Genomic DNA, 20,454 nt, shown 5'->3' with positions numbered 1-20,454 from the left:
AACAGCGCTCGAGAAGAGTAACGAACCACAACCGATGGAAGATTTGAAAGTGCCAGAAAAGCAAGCATACGCACTTTGAGTGAAACATACCCATTCATTTCTCCAAAAAATCTAATACTCTAAGGACCAGCGCGCAAAGGTGTCACACGGAGAGGACATACAGCAAAGCGCTGAACCGTCATCTGAACTTCATTTAGTAGAAACTCATTTGAAGACGCTTTTTTGTATGTCAAGCGTGTCGCAGCGAGCGCTGTCGAAATTCATTAACAGAAGGTATCAATTAAGTAAATTCTTTATAATGTGATATGAAATCAAGATTTTCACCTTACCCAGGTGTCGCCCGTATTTCTCATGTGACGTCGCTTCACAAGCTCTCGAGCTGTCTCTTTTCGGCATTTCAATATAAAGAAAACTACAAGGAACAAGAAAAGAAACATGAAGGGGCACTGGCTGGCAGCTTTGTTTCATAAATTTGCCAGTGAATGCAAAACAACTTGCCAAAATAGCCACTCCGGCTTAATCCAGAAAGTTTAAGGGTCATTGCAAACAATACCAAGCTTACACAACATAAATAAAATATATTTGGAACTAATAATACTGGAAACAGCTTCTTGGGGATCCCGGACTACCGAAATAATATTAGATCAGCCGAGTAAATAGCTTAATCGGGGCTATGCCTTGGCTCTAAACACAATCAAACAACCAAACATTTCCCCAAAATATTTTCGAAAAAGCTTCCTAATACTGCTGGTGCATGCAACTAGGTATTAAGAATTAATGCCTCAGTGAGTGGAACGGGCCTAAAGTATAGAGGATTCCGACCCTAGGTGTCCAAGGCACTTTTTATTCGCTCCCACTCACTGCATCTCACGGCGTGGCCGCAGGGTCCTTTCAGCTGGTCGGCTACCGAGAGCGGAGTCCCGTGGGACCAGGTGCTGTCTCCGACTTGCAGGTGGAGGAGTCAACAATTCGAGGCCCCCGCTGGCTAATCACGCTCTCGTGGACTGCCATGGGCGCCCACCTGGACACCGGAGCCGGTTCGTCCAGTGTACTTGATAGCAATCCTTCAACATTACGCGGAGGCGATGGAGAGTACTCTATGCTAGCGGCACCGAAAAGCCGTCGCAGTACCCCGATTGGAGCGGGAGCTTTCGAGGACGAGTCGAATTCTTTTTGGCACGTAGACATATGGGTGACGCCGTCATAGGATGCGACAGCCATCGGTACTACAAACCTGATACTATTCGTCAAGTTAGAGGCACCGCTTGCTCTGGAGTATCATCTTCAAACTGCACATCTCAGTGAAAGCAGAGTCGAAAGAGTTGCCGGAACTTTGATAGACGCATTGTACGGAGTGTATGCGACACACACAGAGTTGATGGGTCAATTCAGGGTGATTGATAGCGTGGTTGCTTGACTGATTGATTCGTGAGTAGTTAATGATGATTAGTGAAAGAAACCCGGGTCGTGTAGACAAATATTCTTCTTTGTCTGTCGGTGAATTAGAACATGTGCGATGACCTGGTGGCTGGTGCTAGTGTGACAATGAGGTCTGACATTGCACCAGATGGGTGTAATAGTGAGGGGAATTCTTTTAATGGTGTGCCTTGCAAGGATGGTGGCGCTCGAAGACCATGGACAATTTGTAAGCCGGATGTCGAGAAGGTGGAAATGGACGCTCGGTAGGGAGCAGCTAGGCGATTGAAGCGAAGGCAGTGTCTATAGGTGCCGAGGTACGAACGTCACAAACATAAGCGAAGCACCGTAAGTGCGCAGAGGAAGCCGGGCTGAAAGGCCAGCTGAATACAGCTATTCGTAAACTGAGGGCTGAAGCTAAGTTGACCCATTAACCAAAGATTCTCAGCCGAAACGTCAAAGTCTTTTAATAATAGGCAAAGAAGCGGCTGTTCTTAAAGTAGCATCAGACAAGCAAGAAATGATGAAATGTGTGGGCATGCTTTTCAGTTTGCTCTTAAGGCGAAACTTAAGCGCCCTCGTAATTTTTCGACGTCAGTGGTGTTGAAGGACTGTAGCTAAGCTTGACAGGCCACCTCCCACACCGGCTGTGGGGAAGGAATATTACGGCTAAGGAGGACAATAACGAGCCAATCGAGACAAAGTAGTCTGATTGCCTGATCGCGCAAAGCCTTTCCTGAGGATGAGCAAACGTGATGGGGTCACCTGGTGGGACATCTCTAATGAAAGCATGCTTACCGAAGCAATACACATAGAAAAGACGACGGGCACCACAATCACTTTGATTCCTTGTCGTCATTTCGTTTTTTTTTTTCGTGCAATGCAGAGCCGATCAACGAGACAAGCAACATTTCGCGCGACGGCGACGTTTATCCTCTAGTCTGTGGCTCTTGCCTTCGTGTGCGATTTCGGCGATTTCGCATGCGTAGAGTTCAGCGTTGTTCGTTGTTACATATCGCCTTCATCAAAATGCGGCTGCCATGGTCAGGTTCAAACAGCCGCGCTGACCTTCATCCCAGCAGGAGAACGCCAAAGCAAATAGTTCCCGAAGAAGGTGGCTTATTGATTTTATGAATACCTTTCCTAAAGAGACTCGTGGAGTGAGCCTGCCTGATCTCGTGGAGGCCATCTTTTTTTTCATTTCCCCTATGCGCGAGCAAAGTAATATGTTTTTCATTTCTTTTAAACAGTCAGTAAACAAATGTCTTGTGTATATAAAGAGTATAGATACCTGTCATTCGTATGCTTTATTGAATCGGTGTTGATAATGCGGTGGTTTTTATAGCGTTGGCTATATTAGACTAGTTCACATGGTCTTGGTCTCGGTTTGCCGCCCTGCCTGCGTGCCGTAGCAAATCGGATTAGAAATATGCCGGCTAGAGCATGTCGAACCTGCACCTTTACTCGGTTCTATCCTCCGGTGAATGCCGACTTGGTTAGCCAGTCAGCCGCGTTCGAGCCGCTAAGACCAATCCGTAAATTGAGAGCATGTACTCCCGCAGTGGACCACGTGGAACTGCGCTGCAGCCGTCGTGCCAGTGAACTGGAGGAGAACTACCGACGAGCTGTACAAATAAGGGAGCCGGACCTCCTCCGAGGGAGCCTCAACCCGCTTGCCGCACGAAAGCGGCACGAAGTGCTCTTCCAGGTACTGTTCGTATACCTTGCAAATACCGCCCGAAGTCGGTGTTTGCTCAATTAAAGAACTTTATACATTGCCTAATAATTAGGACTGCGAAGAGAACACAGGGTATTTTAATTGAGCCCAGGGGAATTGTGGGAACTCTCTGCGACCTAAATAGGATTTCTCTTCTTGAGGTTACTCACCCCCAGTCCTGAACCGCTAAAAATGTTGGTTCTGCGAGATTGTACAGCTTGTCGCTATACCTGGCTGCACAACCTTAACAAAACTTCAGATGGGCCTAGTCTGTTGTTATCCTGCTTGTGCAGTACTGTGGCTGTGGACAATCTCGCCATACAGCTTGAGACTGTGCAAAACACTGATGATGAAGCTGTCAAATGAAAGTGTATTCCACTGCTATATAAGCATCCCAGGGACAACAAAATTTCAAAAATATGTGGTCTCAAAAATATGCGGTGAAGACATTTCTTATCCTATTATGAAGTACGATCTGTTTCACGTAATTGCTATAAACACTGGATTTTTTGTTTATTTTAGTAGAAATCTTTCTCCTGTCTGAGTATGATGACTAAACGATCACTCACGCATGCCCTTTATTTCTGATTCCATACAATGAGCTTCACACAGAACCCTGACTAGCTTGTCTTTCGGCTTGGACAAACTGATGTTTTCTAGAATCTAAGACAAGCATTTTTTGCATTCAGTTCTTTATGTCGCAATACTTCTTGACACGTTTACCAGAGCACAGATGTGCATGTGCTTCCCCAACCTTTTACTGAGGCATTTGCTGTTTGGCCTAAACACCGCTCGACCTCATTGCGCGGAAACCTTAGTTCTCTTACCCTTGATTCAAGCAACGAACCCTTTTTTGTTCTTCGCAAAAACACGCACACGCCCACGCACGCACGCATGAACACACAAACACACACGCACATTTTGCCTAAGCTTGTCGTCTTGATTCAATTTTGCGCACATTGCCATTAGTTGTCTTGTGAATAAAACCGCGCAGCAAATCGTGCATTTCAACAATTGATTTCCATTTTTTTATAAACGAGAATTAATGGATGGTATCACACATAGGCCTCTTGTTATATTTCTCAATGCCTTGGTTTGTTGATTGTACTGATCTTTATAGCAGTTTCTGTGCAACCAATACAAGCAGTTGTGTTGGAAATCGTGTTTTGTGTTTCAACTTTGCCGATAGCGCATTGAAACTGTATTCCCCCTATCTGGATGCCTGATTTTTATATCCTATTCGTAGCGAAGAGCCATCGTTCTCTTCAAGAACTTTAAATCGGCATAGTAGTGTGGCAGTGAGCCGTTGTCAGTGCGCATTTTGTAATGCCAGCAAACATGAACTTTAAGAGTTTTAGCCAGATAAGAGAATTTCGTGTTGCAGTTTTTGGAAACCTGATGTGATAACTCAAGATTCGCTTTTGAACTCTTCCAATCTTTGGTCCTCCAGGTTGGCCGCGGCTCAAGCTTTGTTGTGACTTATAAAAAATGTATGCAAATGACCACAAATTCTTCGTAACGACTAGCTACAGTCTTTAGCTATCTGTTCCATCTGAAAAGGAGGACTCTGTCAAACACAGTGGCAGCATAGACCTTACGCAGATGCGATCATTCGGAGACAACACTCCTCCGCTACAATGATGTCATCTGCATAACAGTTTCATAACGTCAGGAGAGGTGTGGTTTTCCGTATAAACCTCGTCACTTGACAGAACTTACGCCATTACCGCGTGCGAGGCAAAAAGCAAACACTTTGTCGAACTAACAATGTCTTCACTTTTTACCAGCCAACACTCAAACCCAAATTTTACAACTTTTAGCATCATTACTGATTTCTTTTAAATTTTAGCAAAATATATATGGCTGTCACTGGTTAATAATTAGGGGGTATTATTAACGATGCGCCCTTAACGATGCGCACCCTCCTAGACACCCTTAGAGTGAGTGGGGGTAGCTGTTCCGGTCGCAAAGGAGATGCCCTCGACCTGCGTGGCAAGCTCAGCCGGAATTCAACTACGGTGTAGTGACAGACGGGGGTGGCCGTTTGGTGTCCAGCTGTCCCCGGTTCAAGTCAGAGTAAGAATCAGAGTCAGAAGTATTAAACAAAACACAATTTATGTACAGCAAGAGACGATACAAAGGAATACACAAGATCACTTGAAATACACAGACGAGAGGTTCACAGAATACAAACGCTAAGCATGCAACTACAAAATGATTCAATAACATAGAGGCTTTACAACAGATCAAACTCGAGAGAGTTCCATAAACAAACACCAAATTGTCACCGGGCACTGTTGAAGTCCGACGCCTCAAGAGTCACGATGTGGCCGCCATACGAGACGAGCGCCGCTCCCTTGCAGGTCCGCGGGCTTGCCAGCAGCGGGTGATCCCCGGGAGTCCAGGCGAAGCACTGGTGAACGCGCCGCAACCACTTACGAACTGACTGACTGACTGACTACACAAACGGCGCGGTCTCTTTAAATAGGGCGCGCCGCGTCTGTCTGTTAGCACGCGCCAAAGTTAGCGCGCACACACACTTAGCTTCGCTGGTTATAGCGCTCTCTCCTCCTCCCGTCGAGCCGCGCGTTGTCATTGGCTAGGTCCCATAGAAGATTCTCGAAAGGTCTGGCACATTCCAGGCCGATGAACCACCGTCCTCCCCGGGCAATGGGAAAGAGGGTGACGGCAATGCGTACAAAGCTACGCGCTCTCCCGCGCGGGGAAGGAGGCTTTTCTCTCCATGCTTTCCACGCGACGCCGCGCGGGCCTCGCGCCGTGCCGGCTTGATGAATGTGCGCCGATTTCGTGACACTGCCCCTCCCTTAAAGAATATTGTCCCCCGATATTCACAACAACCACGAACATCGCGCGCACATGCATGCGCTCACAATTATATGGGGCAAATGCCCACATCACACACATTGCACAAATTTCACAAACTGCAATAACACATTACAAAATTCATACATCAATGCCATGATGTTCACAAACATAGCACCACACTGTCGTCAGATACACATAAGAATCAATAACACACAGCTTTTCAAATGCGAAGCGCACAAACCTAAATTTCCGAGCGTAATTCCAAACCCCCGATCAGTGCGTGACACGCTTCTGTCCGCCAGGGATTCTGCCTTCGCTCTAGGCTCTCGCATTTGAGACGCTTCTATGTTTCCCGATCGGGCTACTGAAAATTCCCTGAGGCATGACTTATAGTCCCCTTGCAAATCACACAACCAATGTGTGCCGATAATTGCCCCTACAACCTGTAGCGCCGACGGATATACGGGAACCTGTGCCAACGTGCACAGTCCAACAAAAAGAATCACTGTAGTAGTGCTCTTTCCTAGGCACCGGAATTCCTTCCACTGAAGGTGAAATATCCCAAGTAACGCCCCCATAAGTAGGAAAAACACTTGGGCTACCTGCATCAACGACGGCCTAGGCATTCCTGTTTCCTCCTGAGGTGCTTTCTTTTGTGTATTCTTTTCTAGGGGCTTTTCCTCCGGCTTCACATGGCCTTGCTTTCCTCGCCTTGCCTTTTTCTTTTTAGATTCACTGCAGCGCACAGGCGCGGGACTTTGATCAGGATCCTCGGGAAATGTTGCGCCCTTGATATTTCCCAACACCAAATTGTAGATAGGGCGTTCCATGCAAAGGGCTGTCAGTTTTTCAGAATAATATGGCGTCTGCACTTCCAATTTTGCCTCAGGTAGCAATTGAATTGAGCCGTCAATTAGCCTCACAGGGCATTTCTCACCAGTCAGGTCATTCTCATGAATCAAACTCTTTTTAACAATTACGGCACTGCTGCCTGTATCTCGTAGCACAGAAACTGATTTTCCTCCTATCTTTCCCCTCGAAACCGGCATCCGATTCACCGCAGATGCAGGTTGTGCGTGTACTACGGCGTTCACCACCCGGATTTTTTTGTCCTTCTTCCGATTAACCGCTCTCTCTGCTTCCTCCTCCTCTAGGCCGTGAGCCACGCGAACTTTCTTGCCGTTTTTCAGCTCAACAAAGCCATCAGCTTCTTCCTCCAGGCGACATTCCGACTCTGACAGAGTCCTCGCGCATGCCGCCTGCGGAGCTGCCTTGTCAGCGTCGGGACACGATATCGCTTTGTGGCCCTTCTGTCCGCATTTCCAACACGAGGATGGATTGTTGGTTGCGCGTTTGCGGAAGTTAGGTGCGATGTGGCCTAGTTGTTCGCAGGGATAACACCTCGGGGTTGACTTCACGCTAGGTTGTGTCTGCCGGAATTCGGGCTTTCGAGGGGTTCCAGAATTTACAATTTTGCTCAAATTTTCGCCTCCCTGGGCTTCCAAATACTGGTCTGCCAGATCCATCATTTCGTACAATGTATGCGCTTTTCTTTCTTTTAAATAACGCGACAGACCAGGGTGACAGCTGCCCAGAAATTGTTCCTTAATTAGGAGCTCACGAAGTGTGCCATACTCTGGTTTAATTTATGAGAGTTCAGTCTAGCGGTCGAAATAATGACTCAGTCGCGCAACATACTGTGTTGCCGTTTCACCGTCCATAGGTTTTCCAGTCCTGAGCTTCTCACGAAACCCATCCGTCGTAAATCTAAACCTTTTAAGTAATGCAGCTTTCACCTTGTTATAGCTGCCTGCATCCTCAGGAGGAAGTCTTCCAAATACACTTAATGCTTCGCCGCTAAGGCAAGTGCTCAAGATGGTAGCACATTCACTGTCTGTCCAATTTGCATTTATGGCGATCCTTTCGAAACGCAAGAGGAACGCGTCGAGATCGTCTCTTCTCTCGTCGTATTTCGGAATCAGTTTACTTGCATCTATCCGCAAGCTGCTATGTCCTTCACTGGGGCTATGTATGCACTTAAGCTAAACCATTGTTGTTCCCTGCGTTTTGGTGCTGAAGTTTCACAGTAAGTAATTCCTTTTCCCGCTGAAATTCCTCTTCTCGCTCCTTTCGAGCCCTCTCTCTTTCTTCCTCAGCTTCCTTTCGAGCCCTCGCTCTTTCTTCTTTTTCCCTCTCTCTTTACTCTTTTTCTCTCTGGCTAACACAATTACGCAGTTCGGCAGCGGACAAACCCAGCTAGGTTCCAGCCTCAATCAGCTCTTTCAGATTCATATCTGAAGCGCGAACCGTTTGGGTGTAGCCTAAAGTCTGCTTAGCGAACCTCGCCTAAACGCTTCCACGCGGCACTACCTCTCGCTATCGCTCTGCTGCTACACAGTTTACGACCTCTTCGTAAACTCTTCGAACTCGGTCTCCGTCCTCTGAGCTTGAGTGCACCAAACGTCCGGTCGCGGACGCCAGAATAATGGTCACCCGTTAATAATTAGGGGTATTATTAACGATGCGCCCTTAACGGTGCGCACACTCCCAGACACCCTTAGAGTGAGGGCGGGTAGCTGTTCCGGTCGCAAAGGAGATGCCCTCGACCTGCGTGGCAAGCTCAGCCGGAATTCAACTACCGTGTAGTGACAGAAGGGGGTGGCCGTTTGGTGCCCAGCTGTCGCCGGTTCAAACCAGAGTAAGGATCGGAGTCAGAAGTATTAAACAAAACACAATTTATGTACAGCAAGAGACGATACAAAGGAATACACAAGATCACTTGAAATACACAGACGAGAGGTTCACAGAATACAAACGCTAAGCATGCAACTACAGAATGATTCAATAACACAGAGGCTTTACAGATCAAACTCGAGAGAGTTCCATAAACAAACACCAAATTGTTCACCGGGCACTGTTGAAGTCCGACGCCTCAAGAGTCACGATGTGGCCGCCATACGAGACGAGCGCCGCTCCCTTGCAGGTCCGTGGGCTTGCCAGCAGCGGGTGATCCCCGGGAGTCCAGCCGAAGCACTCGCGAACACGCCGCAACCACTGACGAACTGTCTGACTGACTGACTACGCAAGCGGCGCGGTCCCTTTAAATAGGGCGCGCCGCGTCTGTCTGTTAGCACGCGCCAAAGCTAGCTCGCACAGACACATAGTATGTATGTATAAATTTATTAGGGAGCCGGCAAACGACGGGTTAAAGCGTCGTGACGCTGGCCAAGCGTCCACCCGGGGTTAAGCCCTACTCTGCACTACCTCATTTGGCCCGCTTGTGGTGGGTTGTGAGGCTTGTGCTTTTCGAGCGCACCCCGGGCCTGCTGGACGGCCCATAGTTGCATGTCCTTGTCTGTATTCTGCACAGCACTTTGAAGTTCCGGCAGGTATGTCCTGGATGCAGCTTCGGTCGGGAACCTGGCACAGTCCCACATGATGTGCCACTGGTCCGCCGGACCCACTTGACATACACTGCACATATCACTCGTGTATATGTCTGTGTGGAGGACGTGTAGCACTGCCTGGGCGAGGAGTGACCCGGTTTGCATTTGCCTTAAGATGACCGCCTCCTCCCGACTAAGTGCCGGGCGAGGCGGCGGCAGTGTCCGTCAAGCTAGGCGGTAAAATTTTGTCACTTCCTCGTAACCGGTCATTCGGTCTTTTGTTTCGAACCACCATTCGGAACGGTCCTTCTCGGGGGCGCGGAAGGTAAGCGCTCGCGCCGCCGAATGGGCCGTCTCGTTGTGATTCGGTGAGGATGCACAATCTCCCGCGTGCGCCGGGAACCACTTGATGCGGATAGTGTTGCCGCGGTCTTGAAGCTGGAGCTTACTGATGATGGCGGCCGCCGGCGCGCACAGTCGCCCCTTGGCAAAGTTGCGCACAGCGTTCCTCGAGTCGCTGAGCACGGTGCGACACTCGGCCTCCGAGATCGCCAGAGCGATGGCAACCTCCTCGGCGTCTGTGGCGTCCGTGCACCGCACGCTCGCTGCCGTTGTTTTGATGCCGGTAGCCACCGCAACGGCCACTGCCACGAATCCTTCTCGCTTGTATTCCGCAGCGTCCGCGAACCGGGCGTGCGGGTCCTGGGCGTGTTGCTCGACGAGGACATTGGCCCGCGCCTGCCGCCGTTCTTGGTTGTACTCGGGGTGCATGTTTTTCGGGATGGGGTCCACGTGGATGTGGGCCCACGCCTCACCGCTGATCTCGCACGATTGCCGATTGGGAGCTCGGGGATTGTAACCCAGGGACGTCAGTATACTGCGGCCTGTCTTGGTGGTAGAGAGGCGCTCCATTTGCGCCGTGAGCTGCGCCTCGGCCATTTCTTCTAAGGTGTTATGGACGCCGAGCTGCAGGAGCCGAGCCGTACTCGTGGTCCCCATTAATCCCAGCGCCATCTTGTAAACCCGTCTGATCAGCGTGTTTATCTTTGTCCGGTCAGTGGCCTGCCAGTTGAGGTAGGCCGCAACGTAGGCGATGTGACTGATCACGAACGATTGGACGAGGCGCAGAAGACTGTCTTCACGCATGCCTGCCCCTCGTGTCGAGACTCGGTGTATGAGCCGGATAGCGTCCATTGCCTTGGTGGTAATCTTGTTGATGGTCTCGTCGTTGCGGCCACACACACTTAGCTTCTCTGGTTATAGCGCTCTCTCCTCCTCCCGTCGAGCCACGCGTTGTCATTGGCTAGGTCCCATAGAAGATTCTCGAAAGGTCTGGCGCATTCCAGGCCGATGAACCACCGTCCTCCCCGGGCAATGGGAAAGAGGATGACGGCAACGCGTACAAAGCTACGCGCTCTCCCGCGCGGGGAAGGAGGCTTTTCTCTCCATGCTTTCCACGCGACGCCGCGCGGGCCTCGCGCCGTGCCGGCTTGATGAAAATGTGCGCCGATTTCGTGGCAATGGCAAAAAGTTCTCGATTTACAGTATTCCGCGAAAGACAGTCCCTTCAAGGAAAAAAGCTTCGGTGAAGTTTTGGAGTGAAGCTTGGGTTGCAAATACTGATGGTGGTCGAACGTTGGGGCGGAGAATGTGAGCTAAAATAATCTTAAACATACGTGGCATTCACCTTCATGTTTTAGGTGTGCTTTATTCGCACTCGGGAATAATTGGATGACCAATGCGGCACTCATTATTGCGAAATTTCAGTGCTGCTCTTGACGCGTTTGAACCATAGGTGATTGCCCACGCTACACGTCAGAGTAAAATGGCTGCAGCCCTTATCATCGGCATTTGGAGCCCTACATGTCACGCCCCTTTCCGGCTCGTAGACTGCTAGCATATGCGGCGCGTCTCCTCTCGGCCGGAACGCTTCGCAGCAGCAAGCACCTCGAGAAGAAGTTCGACAAATTTCTCCAATATCGTAGTACACTTCTTTAGTTCCCCCTTAGCGCTCTACACTGCAACCACTTTACCTTCCTCGTTTCTTTTCCTCCACACTGCTTTCATTTAACTTATTTCTCTGCTTGCCAGGTCTTGATTTCCTTTTTTCGGTGGAGGCGAGAAGCAAGGCGTCCGTGTGCTGTGCGATGTCAGTGTTTACGCATCGAATCCCGACCTCACCGGCTGCTTTTCGTTACAGGCAAAAATCTAGGCGACCGTGTTTTGCGCGATATCAGTGCACGTTAAAGAACTCCAGGCGGTCGAAATTTCCGGAGTCTTCCACTACGGCGTCTCTCATAGCATGAGTCGCTTTGGGACGTTAAACCCCACAAACCAACCAACCAACCTTTGGCTGCCTCCTTCACTTTCCTTCCAGCGCTTTCTTCATTACTGAGCTCCTTTTCTTAAGACCACGCTCGCTCTCGTTCATCCCCCACTATGCTCCTCGTCTGATCTGCCGGATGCTCCAACCGCCGAGGTGCCCGTCGCTCAACGCAGGAACAGTGCCCAAGGGCATTGCCCTGAAATTCTTACTTATGTAAAAAATAGTGTAAGGGACCGACGGGCACGACAGATTAGTGCAGGAAGTCGGGGAAAGTGTGTGGCTACCAACCCAGCTCCTCTTTGTTCTCGTAGCATGAGTAGACGCAGGTGATACACACATTCATGTGGGCCCCGATGGAACGCTGTGGCGAACGCCTAACAATAGCACTACACTCGTGATGACAGGCGGGTCGTGACAGAACTGCTCTGTTCTTTTCTTTTTTTTTTTGTTCACCGTGTTGAGCGCGTTGTCTCGACCTCGCGGTTGTAGGTGGTTGGTTGGTTGGTTCAAAGGAAGGGAAAGGCGCAGTATCTGTCACACTTGTGTCTGTGGACACCTGAACCGCGCCGTAAGGGAAGGGAGGAAGGAGGGAGTGAAAGTGGAAAGAGAGAAAGGAGAGCCGTAGTGGAGGGCTACGGAGTAATTTCGACCACCTGGGGATCTTTAACGTGCGCTGACATCGCACAGCACACGGACGCCTCTTCGTTTCGCCTCCATCGAAACGCAGCCGCCGAGGTCGGGTTCGAACCCGGGTACTCCGGCACAGTAGTCGGGCGTCTGACCACTGTACCACGCCGGCGGCGTATTTGGGTTTGCTCGGTACGGTGGCTCCGTAAGGGACAAAACGACAGAAGAGACGAAGAAAGCGGACTGTTTCGACTAGCATCTACCGCCCCCAGGAGCCGAGCAGCCTAGCGATTAGCGGCTCATGCTTTTTCAATGGGCGTCACGTTGGACGCGGCACTAGCTTGAGAAAGCCTATACTACTACTACTACTACTACTACTACTACTACTACTACTACTACTACTACTATTGCTGTTATCAATATTATTAATATTATTATTATTATTATTGTTAATATTATTATTAGTAGTAGTAGTAGTAGTAGTAGTAGTAGTAGTAGTAGTAGTAGTAGTAGTAGTAGTAGTAGTAGTAGTAGTAGTAGTAGTATGGAGGAAGACCCGTTTCACTAAGTTGGCACTGAATTGTCTGTAGGTAACGGCCAAATTAACTGGCTAAATATATTCACAGTTTTAATTAATAATGATAATAATATTAATTGGTTCACAGCAAGGGAAAGGCGCAGTATCTATCACACTTGTGTCTGTGGACACCAAGGGATGGAGGAAGAGAGAAAGAGGAGCAGTAGCGGAGGGCTGCGGAGTAGTTCAGGTGTCCACAGACACAAGTGTGACAGATACTGCGCCTTTCCCTTCCTGTGAAACAATTATTATTATTATTATTATTATAATTTAAAGCTGTGAAGATATTTAGCCAGTTAATTCGGCCATTAACTAGACAATTCAGTGCAACTTCGTGAAACGAGTCTTCCTCTATACTACTACTACTACTAATGATAATAATAATAATAAGCAGAGAAATATTACTGTGTATTATTATTATTATTATTATTATTATTATTATTATTATTATTATTATTATTATTATTATTATTATTATTATTATTATTATTATTATTATTATTATTTAGTAGTAGCAGTAGTAGCAGTAGTGGTAGTAGTAGTAGTAGTAGTAATAGTATTATAGGCTCTCAAGAGCTAGTGCCGCGTCCAACGTGACGCCCATTGAAAAAGCATGCGCCGCTAATCGCTAGGCTGCTCGGCTCCTGGGGGCGGTAGATGGTTGTCGGAACAGCCCGTTTTCTTCGTCTCTTCTGTTGCTTTGTCCCTTGCGGAGCCACCGTACCGAGCAAACCCAAATACGCACCCCGGCGGGGCCGGTTGTAGGTGAGACGCTCATTCATGCAAGCGCCTGATGGAAGGACGTGACCCTAGGAGTTTTGCCTTTCCTTTTTTTTTTCATGAGAAAGAAGGTTTAGTTTTCTTAAAGTGGTTGGGTGAGCTGGATGTCGGAACCAACCAATCCGGTTGATAATTTCTGGTGATTAGTCGTGAAAACTAGGGCTAGACCTAAGGGGGTTAAAACTAAACGTTGGTTAAAACCGAGTCCGAGGGCCCAGTCCGGCGTTCCGGACTAGGTTTTGATGCTCGGCATCGTCGGCTATGCCGAAGTGGGAATATTTCCCTTTTAGCCGGTTCCAGCCTGTATCTCTGCTGTAAATGTAAATTTTTGCTGTGTGTATAAAATTCAGTTTTCTTCTCGTCAACTCCTGCCCTCAAGTCTTCGCTCATACTGTCTCCGACGGGGCATCTCTGGCGCAAGGAACTTCCACTGCAACACGGTATACCATCTCTGACGGCGCACCCCTGGTGCAAAGGGCTAAAAAACCACCAACGGAACTTCACTAATACTTAGCTACAAAAATGGCAGTTTTTGTCGAGAGGGTGAAGAAGCCGTTTAATGCTTTCGAGATCATAGCGTAGACTGCTTCTCTGTCGGTGAAGTCTCGGAACTCACGAGCACTGAAACAGACCTCTGCACGCATGTCAATCCATTCTATTCAGGGTGAAGTATTCTCGCTGTGCCATAGACAACCGCGGTCTCTATGCTGCGTCGTGTAATGTTACGAACGTTCTACTAGGGCTAGTTGCTATGATTTTTGTTTCATAAAAAAGCTTCTCGGCTTTCGAATGTCAGCTGCAAAAACCACTGTGCAAATGTGAAAGTGTCGCAGGCCCAGCGAAGCAAAATTAGCTATGAGACACACTTAGAACACACATTCTGCGTACATACACGCTCAACTCAAGCATTTTGTGGTAGTCTTCGGCATCTACTCACATTCCCACAGCGTTCGAAAGAGCTGAAGCGATAACATAAGCAATAATGATGCTTGGTGCTGTTAAAACAGAAGCCAGTTTATTATTCAAGCAGCCTAAGCATTTTCCTATTCCTAAGAGCAATAAAGATAGAACTTGCGGCTCAAAGATCAAGCCATAGGCTAAAAGAGACGAAGCGAAAGCGCGATGTCCAATTCATGCTCACTGAGAATACTGAAAAAAAAAAAATTGTAGACAATTACAATCGTGGCCTCTGAAGTTTTAGCGCATCTTTTTTTCATTTGAATCGTTTTTTTTTATTACCTAACTGTAGGACCATTAGAGAGGAATCGAATGGGTTGACTCAATAAGCAAAATAAAATATAGACAGCAGTGAGAACATACAAACAATATGCAAGTAATAGTTTAGGTGCATATAGTACAAAGAAATACCTATTTTTGTATAGGTGATATTTCAAGAGAAAAAATGATATTACCAAATTATCCATATACAATATGCAATCAGCCCCACTGCGGTGGGTGGCTCAGTGCTTGAGGCGCTCGACTACTGAGTCCCACCACGTGGGATCAAATCTCGGTCGCTTTTCGGTGGAGGCGAAAAGCTAAGCTAAATTGCGACCACCTCAGGTGGCCGAAATTTTCGGAGCCCTCCCCTACGGCATCTCTCACAGCATGAGTCGTTTTGGGGAGTTAAATCGTGTGAACCAACCAACCGGCCAACAATATGCAATCATATTAATTTCGCGTCAAGGTTTCTGAATATATGACAGAGTGAAAATAATAAATGAACGCACAAAAAACCGTAATGTTTATACAATAGATCGTAAATTCGTATGATCTACATTCCGCATCGCAGACTGGATAGAATAATTAAGAAGTTGCAAATAGCCTCTCTCCTTGTATTTTGGCTTTGTGATGGGCTGCGATATAAGGAATCTCAGATCCGCGGTAACGCAGATCCTCACCCCAAAAGGGAAATGGAGAATAAGATTGGGGTGCGGCGAATTTGGAAAGTACTGAAACAATATGACTAGCAGCTTGCCGGTATCGCTCAAGAGGAGAGTGTATACAAGTTGCATCCTACCGGTACCCGCGTATGGGGATGAAGCATAGAGGTTAATGAAAAGTATTCTACTTAAGTTGAGGACAACGCAGAGGGCTACGGAACGAAAAATGGTAGATGTAACGTTAAGAGATTTGAAGCATGAAGAGTGGGTAAGATAAATATCTCAAGTTTCTGCCATTCTAGTTAAAATTAAGACGGAATGGGCATGAGCAGGATATGTAGCACGAAGAGAGGACAACCGATAGTCTCTAAGAGTAACCAATTGGATCTTAAGGGAAGCTAAGCGTAGCAGGGAGCGGCGGTAAATTAGGTGGGTGGATGAGACTAAGAAATTCGCAGGGGTCAAGTAGATGCAGCTAGTACACGACCAGGATAACTGGAGGCAGATTGCAAAGGGAGTCGTCCTGCAGTGGGTGTAGTCAGGCTGATGATGATGATGGTGGAATCTCAGAGAGACATCTGTGCAAAAGTTTGTGCACTATTGTTGTCAACAAATACAATCACCTCTTTTCTGAAATTTGCCCTAGACCCAGACCAATATTCTCCCTTTCGCGGCATGCTCTTTAAGATGGACGGCTTTGGACAACGGGGAATTTTCACAGCTGAGAGCTCCTATCTGCTACCACCAGTTGCGTTCGGTCTCTTCTCAGCCGTCTTCTGACTCCTAGATCAGGACTTCGTATTGGCAGCGGCCCTCTTTGTTATGCTCGGACTCAGAAGAATTACTTCCGGCATGTAATACCCATCTTGCTACCAATCGTAAATGCTTTAGAGGTGGAACCATGTTGAATATTCGGCGGCTACCCTGGCTATCTGCGTATGCAGAGGATGCATCTTTGTTGGTGATCAGGTCGTTTGCAAGTCTCTTGACGGTACGTCTCCAAGATGAACTCTTGCACCATTATTATGCATGGTGTAGGATATATAGTGTGTTTTGGAATCAAGTGATACATCACTGTGAGCATCAAGAATTAAAGCGGTATAGGAGAGATCCTGCAATCAAAAGAGCCCCGGTAGGCCACTGCGGTAGCGTATGTGTCGAGCTTGACTTCGGGGCGTTCGTTGTTCTCTTGTGCATTTGGTCGCTTCGATGCTTGGCTGCCGTGTTTCATTATACCATGTACTTTTGTCGGGATAACGACGCTGTCATGAAGGGGACAATATGATGCCAGCATCACCACTACTAAAGCGAAAGCAATAACACTACACCCCAGAAATTCTGGTGTCGGTTTAAATTAACTCTCAAGCCCAAGCGAGGAGCCTCGACCTTCTATAAGCTGCTGCCTCTCTTTCCCGTCAACCGTGCATGAGGCTACCCACCTCTCTCCACCCTTAATCCACCGGCCCACTTCACTATCATTTCCCACATGCGCTAACCAGCTCCCGAATACTAAACTCTGGCCCTCATGGGCGCCTGCCGCCCACAATCTGCTTTCCGCTATTCTGCACATGGCCGCTTTGCACTAAACTCCACACAGCACTGCAACGAAGTGTGACGACGACCTTGATTTGAAAACCGCGTTGGCAATCCTAGATGACATCTAGACGTATCAATGTTCAGCTACTTCTTCGCACCGTAATCCTGCAGCCTGCCACCATCAACTAGCCTTTGTCAGCATTTGCCCTCCAAAAATAATCTTGCTTGCGTGAAGCCTTTGCTGGGGTAAATGCCTTCCTTAGATCTTCAAAGTAATCATCGAGGGAAAATCCAACTGATTTCTCATGTAGTCAAAAAAATGGTTTGATAATGCCCTTTTTTTAAAGCAGTCTTAATGTTTAGTACCGCATCTGTTTCTTCGATTTTGTTGCAAACCGGTGGTGTTTATACATAATTGGTCGGGTACGTCATGGCAATATCTTGAACTGCCTAATTTTAAGCCGGTCAGGACGCCGTCTTTTTAAATATGTGGGCATAATGACAACTGCGCAGAATGTACTCGTTACTATACGGAGAGTCAGCGTCTAAATATCACACGGAGCAACACCTTGTACGGCGACCATTTGGGGAACTGTGGCTCAGAGTATGCGAGTCAATCGCACGCACTGTATAGCGATAGCGATACAACGGATTGTTTGGCAATTGCCGAATAGTGCAGGCTCACACAGTATAGTGCAGCAGTGAAATGGTTCTTGGAGATTTTTGCTCAGCTGAGCAAGGCAAACATAGCGTTTGTGGGTTGTAGCGAACGCTTTTGACTATGCAGTGTAGTGTTTGGAGATCGTTGCACCATAACAAAAATCTGCATCCAAGAAGCTCCAAACTGTTTCTATAGTGTTCTCGTGGCCACCGTTTCTGAGCGGTTAGCAAGCCAAATCTCTTCACCGGATGATTCAGAAGCTGTGGGTTCGATCTTTACTAGCAATAATGGTTAGCAGGACCATTAGCACTGGTTCAAACATTTTTGCGACGTACGAACATTTTTGCGAACCAGGCATACGGCAGATCATGTTCCGAATTATATTAGTGGCACAGCACTAAACATCAAGGACATCCTTCTCCAGAGGCCAATGCCACCTAGTCTTTGTCTCAGGAATGCTACCCATGCCTTTCAAAGCATCTCCGCAGGCAGTGATGATGCAACATCGGTGCGATGCCAAGCTATGTCGCCGCAGGTTCCGTCCCGGGTGTTCCCTTCCGACGACAGAGCCTTCACGGTGTTCTTCGCGGTGAAGACGCAAGACGTGCAGGGACGCCATTCCCCATTGTCCAACGTGGCGAGGGCCACGCATCCAGGCAGCGGATCCGGACGAGCCGGGCCTGTTCTCAATCGCGCTAGTCCGACCAAGCGCCCGGCCGTTGCCAGCACCACAGCTTCTTCTCTCTCAAGCGTCGGCTGAGAGTGCAGACAGTTCTTCTTGACCACGTCATATCCGAACTGCGACTTCGTTAATTTCGTGGTTACGGTCTGGCTATCTCGATAGTTGCATTTTTAACTACATTTTCCCAGAAATACCTGCACTAGACAGGCTGTCATTATATCATGTATAAAGTCATTGACTTAAAGGCTATCTTTCTTTACGCTATAAACATATTTTGCAGGCATTTGAGCATAAAATATATAGTTTATTTATTCCCACAAAGCCCGCATTTTGTACGTCGGAGAGCTCTCTATCTATTTATATCTATTATTATTATTATTATTATTATTATTATTATTATTATTATTATTATTATTATTTATATCTATTTAGGACAGGTAGTAACCACAGATCCGGACCATGAAAGGGAACTAACAAGGAGGATAACTCTGGGATGGAGCGCATTTGGCAAGCACTCGCCAGATTATGACTAGCAGCTTACCGGTATCGCTCAAGAGGAAAGTATACAACAGTTGCATCTTACCTGTACTCACCTATGGGGCTGAAACGTAGAAGCTAACAAAGAGGGTTCTACTTAAGTTTAGGACAACGCAGAGGGCTATGGAAAGAAAAATAGTAGGAATAAAATTAAAAGATAAGAAGCGTGCAGACCGGGTCAGAGAAATAACTCATGTTACTGACATTCTAGTGGAAATGAAGAATACTAAATGGACAGGGGGGCAAGACATGTAGTGCGAAGAAAGGATAACCGATGGTCGCTTAGAGCTACAAACTGGATTCCAAGGGAAGGAAAGCGTAGCAGAGGGTGGCAGAAAATTAGGTGGGCAGATGAGGTTAAGAAGTTCGCAGGGGTCAAGTGGATGCAGCTCGCACAGGACCGGGTTAATTGGAAGAATATGGGAGAGGCCTTCGCCCTGCAATGGGTATAGTCAGGCTGATGATGATGATGTTGATGATGAAGACTTCCAAACGGTCTCGAGGTCTGGATCTTTTTTGTTTACGAAATTAGCCATAAAACAGGCTTTTTATATTTTTCTGCTATTTAAGCTTAGAAAAAACGCACTCATTTTAATGAACAAATATTATTAAGCATGCTTTCATGCGGGTGCAATCAATACTTTGAAAAGAAAACTTAAATCATTCTGAATATAAGCTGATACACGTTTGTTGAAAATTAGATATCTAAGTCTCCTTAGGAGCGTGCAGCTTCGAAATGACCGCACCATCATCGTTACCTGGAAACGGCCGGGCACCAGCATTCAACCACCGATGATGTTTCAACGTTGTCCGTGAGAGAATTCACAGACGGTCTCTCGAAATCAAAGCTGTAAGCCTGATCTTACCTGCTGTGTGGAGTTAGTCTGTAATACACATTCAATGTCTCATTTTACAGGTAACGCCATTATTCCTACATGCCAGCACACTATTGCGACGTTTACGCGCTTATTGCTAATAAGGGAGCTGCTAGTCCTCGACAGAGGGTTCGGCGTAGGCAGCTTTAGGGTAACTGAGTAGCTACTAAGGTAAGCTCTAAGTGCAGAATGGCAGTCACCAACCTGCAATTTACAGCGCCAACGCGCCCCAGCACAAATACCGAAAGCGGTTAGTGCAGCTGCAGGTGCGGATGCGTGTCTGGTCACGAGGTGTCTCCTCGCCGCTTTACTTGTAATCGTGCCCGCAGCTTCATTTCATAACCTTTATCGCCAATCCGGTAGTCAAGTTTCCTCTTGAAAAAGAGTGCGATGCGCCAGTGGCGGTGTGGCCCAGCAAAAATCAAAGGTGCTTTTACGGTTGCGCCGCCAAAGCCTATGTGCATTAAAGGCGGTGTCATTTTCCCCTTTTTGGAGACCTCCTCGTCGAAGCCCTTCCCCATCAACATAACCCAAAAGCAAAAAGAAATAATAATATGCAATGGGTTAGTTTAGAAAGTGCTGGCCTTTGCTATACTTGCGTGCCGCAGTTAGAGTCACCCTTCAA

The 20,454-nt window shown here is 47.6% G+C and overlaps 1 protein-coding gene across 1 annotated transcript in view; it reads left to right on the top strand.

The window, feature by feature from the left end:
* The window catches only part of LOC146187095 (calcium-activated chloride channel regulator 4A-like), a 69,701-nt gene extending 51,189 nt beyond the window's left edge, over nucleotides 1-18,512 (top strand). The window contains exons 12-14 of the mRNA XM_084605759.1: nucleotides 885-1,037; nucleotides 2,979-3,124; nucleotides 18,271-18,512. Of these exons, the coding sequence (XP_084461885.1) occupies nucleotides 885-1,037; nucleotides 2,979-3,124; nucleotides 18,271-18,495 (524 nt within the window). The 3' untranslated portion in view covers nucleotides 18,496-18,512. The remainder of the gene's footprint in view (nucleotides 1-884; nucleotides 1,038-2,978; nucleotides 3,125-18,270) is intronic.
* Nucleotides 18,513-20,454: the final 1,942 nt, after the last annotated feature.

This window comes from Amblyomma maculatum, chromosome 6, assembly GCF_055883805.1.
Source record: "Amblyomma maculatum isolate TAMU_Amacu chromosome 6, ASM5588380v1, whole genome shotgun sequence".
NCBI lineage: Eukaryota > Metazoa > Arthropoda > Arachnida > Ixodida > Ixodidae > Amblyomma > Amblyomma maculatum.
Note: the sequence above shows the minus strand (reverse complement) of the source record. Positions and strands in the feature narration are given on the sequence as shown.